Below are 7452 nucleotides of genomic sequence, written 5' to 3'. Positions count from 1 at the left end.
ATGTGACTTGTATTATAATTATTCTGATGTCAATTGTTGACTATGAATTCCATACATACTTATTTACTTATTATATAAATCACTTTAAAAAGCTATACAAAAAAAGATATTTTTGGGAGGTATATGGTTATTAGGTATGGTGAGGCAGTTGGGGTACCAAGAGTAAAATGTGACTTTTATACAAATTATTCTGATATCAAGTGTTGACTATGAACTCCATACATACTTATTTAATTATTATATATAAATCACTTTAAAAATCTATACAAAAAAGATATTTTTGGGAGGTATATGGTTATTAGGTATGGTGAGGCAGTTGGGATACCCAGAGTAAAAATGTGACTTTTATTATAATTATTCTGATGTCAAGTGTTGACTATGAACTCCATACATACTTATTTACTTATTATATATAAATCATTTTAAAAAGCTATAGAAAAAATATATTTTTGGGAGGTATATGGTTGAGGAAGAGTTGTGATAAGAGTTGGTTTATATCTACTTTTTAACTCCGGATGGATATGTGGGTTGTAAATAAACTTGGGATGCTGTTCATATATTTAATTTGGGATGTAAATACATCTGGGATAGTTTATATATTATATTATATTTGCATTCTATGATATATGAGTTATTAGAGGAGAAGTGAGAAAGGGGTAGGGAAATATAAGTTTTACTTCTACCTACTCCTTTTCGGACACTATTACTCTTGTTTTGTTTGTTTTTATTTTGTATGTTTTTATTTATTTTTATGTTCGAAATAAAGTCTTTCATTCATATATAAATTTATTAACATTTATTGTCCCTTATAGTAGTAATGATTATGTGATACACACAAAATGTTCATCATGGGGCTGGTAGGGAGTCAAACAATGCTTACTGTCAGTGACCTAAACTCAAATCTTCATAACCAGTTTTACCACAGCTTACACCCAAACCATAAGTATGGTCTTGTCCATGTCCTGCTTCAGCTCCCCTATATGATGGGTGTTTTTGTACTCCTCCAGGGAGCTGTAGATGCCCTCCAGAGGTACTGTGATGAAGGGTATTAAATTCTCTCAGTCCAGATGATCGTTAAAATAATTTGTTAAATATTTATAACAATCAAACAACCAGAATAATCAGTCCATCCGTGCTGACAAGCTTTAATGTACCACAATTGAACAGAGAATACATGAAACAACATTTTGATAATCTGCCTCATGTTATGATGAACACAGAGCTGTAGGGTGGAGTGGTTGACCTAAGGAGACACAGAATGTTGTCCAAGTGCAAGGTTATGTTTCCAATAGACAAAACAAGTGCATAACGTAAGTTGTTAATAGATGTATAGTGCAGTTATATCTGTTTCTAGCTTTTGAATTATTTTCCGCCATTCTAATCAGAGGTTCAGGCACATTGTATGCACCGTACAGCCCTGGCAATATTGTACATCACAACATAATGTTGGAACAATGGCCAACAATGTCCACCTTTAACTACACGCTCCCATACGAAGTGCAAACGTCTTTAAATCAGCTTTAAATACGGCCAGCAAAATAAGTGTATTCTGTAGAGAAGAACTGAAGCTGATAAGAGTTTTCAACAGTAGGCACTACTAACAGGCAATCAGGTGAATGTCTGTATCCACTGAATGGGTCAGTCCTACGGATGGTGCAGTGTCATTGACATATAAGATGGTCATGTCTTTTCACATTTGAGAGGAGAGGAGGCCTCGTTCATAGCCAGCTGGATTTCTCCTCCTCGAATTTATGCGGATCAATGAAAGGCTTGTCGATGGACTTGATCATCAGTTCGCCGCAGTACACGCATTCAGACGCGATGATGTCGTCCATGTCTGATTTGATCTGCTCGCGACTCGTGCCTGCGTTGCCCTTCCCCAGGCTGGCGGTGTCTCCTTCGTCCTTGGGCGCCGGGCGGTGGCGGGACCTGGAGGACTGCGTGGTCGCGGCCAGCTTTTTCTGCAGCTCCTCCAGACGACTCTGCTTATAGGCCGTCAGGTGAGGGGTTATTTCCTAGAAGGTGGAAGAAGAAAATTATGTGAATACGTTTCAAACATGATCATATTTAATAAGATAGTTACTAATTAAAGAAAAGCCAAAAGAGAACATCTTATGTGTGCAGTGGCACATATTGACATAGATAAAGCAGTATGGAAGCAGCCTCGGAGCAGTTACCTGAAACAGGCAGTCATAGTGGAACATGTGTCCACATAGGAACAGATAGAAGGGCCTGTTGAGCAATGGGAAGTCACAAGCAGCGCACTTTTCTTGGGAATCCACCACGCCGTATTTGTTCCTCATTTCCTGGATGTCTTCTCGGATGCGTTTGGCGCTCTCCGTGGCCTCCTCCATTTCCTGCTTCAGCTCCTCGATGTGCTGGTTGTACTCCTCCAGGGAGCTGCAGATGGCTTCCTGAGAAACCAGAGTGAACAGAGGATGAAGTACATTCATTTTGAAGCGATATATAAAATTTAGTTTGTATGTTAACCATCATTACTTAATGACTGAAATGGAATTTGTGTGTAGACTGGAACTGGTATTTGTGAGCACCAAAAATTATGCACAAATCGTACACATTTGTAAATCTTATTTGTCATTTGTAGATCATGTAATACACATTTGTGACCATTTTGAGACTAATTTCACTTCATAATACATAGTATCAATAAAGTATTGTAGGAGACACTCAGGTTCAACTCCACAGTCAATGAAATGGACAAAAAATAGTAGGTGTTGATTAGGTGTATTTCTTATTAATACTTTAAACAAGAAAGGAATTACTTTATTACAGACCTTAAAATGGTCGATGGTGACGAAGTCTGGGAAGAAGGGCAGGATGTCTTCAATCTTGAGCAGGTTGCAGCTGGACAGACAGTTCATGGCTTTCTTCACATCTTTCTCCTCCTGCACCACGTGCCGGGCGATCTTCAGCCAAAGCTTTTTCCTCAGCTCCTCGTCATCTTCAGGCAGGTCTGCGCACGACTTGGCCAAGTCTACATCCACCTATGGACGGTAAATGCGTTGTAAGTTCGTTAAAATCTGTATTATATTTTAAATAAATATTAAATATTTAAAATAACAGGAATTCTTGACAATAATCTGGATAATTATTTATACATAATTATAAAAATACAGATGCCGTAGTGGCATGATTTGGATATGTTTTGTAATTGAATAGTTACATGCAATGCTTACTTGCAAAGCGAGATCCACTGCCTCCTCATACAGCTCCATAATCCTATAAACCAGGACACAGGCCCGGAGATAGCCATTTTCAGCGCACAGCCTGAGAGCGTACTTCAAGTCATAGTGGATCTCTGAGGCGTGTGTGCCCGCCTGCTCCAGATACCACAGCAGAGAGTCGTGCTTATACTTGGCATAGAGCGACAGCAGGTAGTTGTGGATTGCCTCCTCTGTCACGGTCAGCTCGTACACGCAGAACTCCATGTAGCGGATGGTTTCACTGATCTGCTGGGTGCTGCCCATCTGGCTGTAGTTCATCAGAGCCGGGATGAGCTTCTTGGGGTCCAGCCGCTTGCCCATCTGAATCCACGCGTCCACCACTTGTTTGGGAATGTGCTGCATGAGGACCGGGGAGAACTTGTAAAAAAGCTTTTGATCGCAGTGCTTGGAGAGCACGTCCAGAGCGGCGCTGTAGTCGTCATGTTGGCAGTAGTGGGATATCACCCTTTCGTAGTCCTGCATGACGACGGAGAAGTAAACCATGTCGTCCACGTTGCCGTGGCTGGCCAGCAGGTCGTAGATGGTGCTGCGGTTGTTGTACAGGCACTCCTTGTGCTTGGAGCTGTTGAGGAATTGGCGAAACTCGTCGCGGGTCTCCTGGAAGATGACGCTGTTGCCGTCGCTCTCCAGCTGGCCGAGCCCGTTCAGGTAGAGCTCGGCCAGCCAGGTGACCAGCAAGGTGATCTGCGTTCTCTCGCTCTGTTTCAAATTGTTCAGCTTCTTCAGTAAGAACTCCTTTAGGGCTTCCTCTTGTTTGGCTTCGATGAACTTCAGCGCTATCTCTTCGAAGTAGTTCTGCGTCAGCGCGTAACACTTGGCGCTCTCGAGGTACCGCTTGTTCTGGAAGCAGTGCTCGGCCTCTTTGGCCAGCACCATGTCCATGCACTCGGGCCGGTCGCGGCAATACTCCTTGGCGAGATCGAACTTAGTCATGCTCATGTACATCTGCCAGACGTCCCGGGCCTCGCGCTGGATGTGGTACCGGAAAACCGCCCGCTCGGTGTAGATCCACACCAACCCGCCGACCGGGTCCTTGATCATCTTCTTGAGGGTGCCAAATTTATCTGGGAACACATCCTCATACACCACCTGTCCATTCAGAGTGCAGATGGCCTTAACTCGGTCATGGAGCAGCAACAGGAAGTGGAACTGTGTCAGCACAATGGAGATGGGCTTGTTGAGACTGATGTCAATGTCCGGGGTGTACTCCCAGACCTGTTTCGTTGTGAGAGAGAAAATATGGAGAAAGTGTGTAATAAAGATAAAGGGAACAAATGTGGAGAGGGTAGAACTAAACATTATTATTATTAGTTTGAGTAAGACCTACTGAAAGAAAAACATTCTCCCACACACAGACATTTACCTGCACATCGCTCAGCAGGGAATCAGGCCTGACGTAGTCCAGCTGACCATAAAGAACTCCGTTACCCATCATCCAGGCGAACGCCTTAGGCGAGGTCCGCAGCTTCGAGGTGTAGAAGGTGATCTCGCTGTAGCCCATGTTGGCCGGGAACTCCTGGAAACTGGGCAGCAGGTCCTGGTTCTGGCTGAAGATGGAGCTGAAGCCCTGCTGCTCCGACCCCTCGGCCACCTTGCCCACGAACTGGAACAGGCGTTTGCGGGTGGTGGCGATGATGAAGTACTTGTTCTCCAGGCCCCGCTCCACCTCCAGGCAGCAGACAGGCGCGGGTTTCCCGTCCTCCTCCAGGGAGTGGACCTGTCTCAGGAAGAGAATACATAGCAGTGTAGTTGCATACCGGGTCGAAACGCAATGAGTTCCTCAAAAGGTTCCTAGTTCCTGCGGTCGAAACTGGGCTCAAGAGGAAGAAATAAAATATGTAGGTGAGTGTTTTCTAAAGTGGTATAGACCAACCTCACATACACAAAATGAAGTAAACAACACATACTAAACACTACAAATAAGGGATGAGCACACATGCTCAGACCTGTCTGAAGTATTGATCCGGATTGGTGTTGAACAGGCTGCCCTCAGTCGCAGAGATCTCAGCCTCGAAGATGATGCCTTGACTAGTGCCGACCAGGACGGGGCCCGTGTTGGTCTCGTTGCCGTGCAGCTTGTTCCAGCCCACGCTCTCGATGAGGTGGCCTCTCCAGCGGGACAGACTGCGCACCTTCTGCGTGTTTCGGTTGAGGTACAGACACTCACTGGTGTTCAGGCAGATCAGCAGATGGGAGCCTGCGGTGCAAGATTATGGAGGAGGATACAGCTGCTGTTTTTAATAAGTCATAACCATGACAATGCCACCGTAATCTGATACATTATGTTTTAGCATTTAATTTGAGAGCTTGAGGTGTTGCTGCAGTCTCTGAGACATTTTTATTCAGTCATATAAAAATGGTGTCTTAGAAGATTTTTGCATTAAGCCAAGCTAAGCCACACAAGGCATGAGTTAGGTATGATATATTCACATGTTGTTGTACCTCATGAGTACAGAATACGCACAAAATGTTCTGGATACAATTAACTGGAGGAAAGAATAAGAAAAAAAAATTCTGCACATCTGCAAATCTACAGATAACAATATGATAGAAGTAGGGCTGTCAAAGTTAATGCGATAATAACCCATTGACGCAAATTCGTTTTAACGCCACTGATTTCTTTAACGCATTAACGCAAGTCTCCCCTTTACAGACATGTCCACTTTATGATCATCACATGCAGTTTGGGGCAAGTCATAGTCAAGTCAGCACACTGACACACTGACAGCTGTTGTTGCCTGTTGGACTTGAGTTTGTTATGATTTGAGCATATTTTTTATGCTAAATGCAGTACCTGTGAGGGTTTCTGGACAATATTTCTCATTGTTTTGTGTTGTTAACTGATTTCCAATAATAAATACTGTATATACATACATTTGCATAAAGCAAGCATATTTTGCCACTCCCATGTTGATAAGAGTATTAAATACTTGACAAATCTCCCTTTAAGGTACATTTTGAACAGATAAAACATGTGTGATTAATCGCGATTAAATATTTTTAATCAATTGACAGCCCTAGATAGAAGACTCGCAGGAAGTTGAATCAAAATAAATAATATGGAAATTTGTAATTTCTGGCCTATGGGCAATGTTTTCAAAGGAGAATCTGAATAAATGTTGTGTTTTTTTCTCACCAGTGGGGTCCAGGAACAGTCTGTGCACTTTACTCTCATCTTTCCTTCCCAGTTCAATCTGATTAGGCTGATCTGGCTTGGCCAAATCAATCCTGCACAGAACAGAACATGAAACATTAGTATCAACATCTTGTATCAGTTGTATTAACAAACTCTTTTAGAGGCTTCAATAAACATCAGCTTAACAACAGATGAGTACAAATCACAGTGAAGAAAACAGTCATTAACTCAAACTAATCCAATCAAAAACCATACAAACACTAGTGATTGTTCACAGTGCTTATGATAGTGTTATTTGCCTCAGCAGGGTGTCCTTTCCCAGACTCATGCATAGCTGATTGTTGCAGACTGAAAGATGGTTTATCTTCTCGGGCGGTGTGAAATCGATCCTCTGCTTGTTGAATATCGGCTTCTCCTCCTCAAGTCTCACATTCACAAAGCCTAGCGTTAGGGAACAAGTGCAGAGTGATGTCAGTGAAAGCATTGAGGCAAAAACATTAATGCAATATTTAAGTGTATACTTAAACATTCCTTTAAAAAATAAAAAAAAGTAATAATAACGTAATAAAATCCTTGCATAATCTGACGGAGCATCTCTAACAGGGTCTAAAATTAAGTTTTTTCCTCACGTGCCACTGTGGCAGGTCACTGAACATTTCTACTAACCACACAATTGTTTTGTCTGCCACTTCTGAAGTTTATGTAGAACGCTTTAGAATTATAAACACTAGAGGGCTGTGTATTGGCAAGAATCTAGCAATAAGATACGTATCACCATACAGGGGTTACAATGCAATATATTGCGATATATTGCGATACTGTAAGTAAGGCGATATATTGCAATTTTTTTAAATCTAATTTTAGGAAAACTATCATAGTATAAATAACACTGCTGCATAAAATCTGAGCATAAAAAAGTTAACTTTTTTTATGCAATCAGAATAGTAGGATCTGCATTTGCATATCTTTGGAAAAATAAAGTAAAGTATTTATATATAGTTAATCTTTGCATGTAAACTATTAATTATAATTCAATAGATAGATAGATAGATAGATAGATAGAAACTTTAT

General features: G+C 41.7%; 1 protein-coding gene across 1 annotated transcript in view; it reads right to left on the bottom strand.

The window, feature by feature from the left end:
- Positions 1–1120: 1120 nt before the first annotated feature.
- The window catches only part of vps18 (VPS18 core subunit of CORVET and HOPS complexes), a 7765-nt gene continuing 1433 nt past the window's right edge, over positions 1121–7452 (bottom strand). The window contains exons 2-9 of the mRNA XM_037751697.1: positions 6681–6822; positions 6382–6473; positions 5192–5442; positions 4609–4962; positions 3198–4460; positions 2796–3005; positions 2178–2414; positions 1121–2015 (exon numbers count right to left, since the gene is read on the bottom strand). Coding sequence (XP_037607625.1) covers positions 1719–2015; positions 2178–2414; positions 2796–3005; positions 3198–4460; positions 4609–4962; positions 5192–5442; positions 6382–6473; positions 6681–6822 — 2846 coding nt within the window. The 3' untranslated portion in view covers positions 1121–1718. The remainder of the gene's footprint in view (positions 2016–2177; positions 2415–2795; positions 3006–3197; positions 4461–4608; positions 4963–5191; positions 5443–6381; positions 6474–6680; positions 6823–7452) is intronic.

Source organism: Sebastes umbrosus, chromosome 18 (genome assembly GCF_015220745.1).
Source record: "Sebastes umbrosus isolate fSebUmb1 chromosome 18, fSebUmb1.pri, whole genome shotgun sequence".
Taxonomy (NCBI): Eukaryota; Metazoa; Chordata; class Actinopteri; order Perciformes; family Sebastidae; genus Sebastes; species Sebastes umbrosus.
The sequence above is the reverse complement of the archived record's forward strand: the minus strand, read 5'-3'. Positions and strand labels throughout refer to the sequence as shown.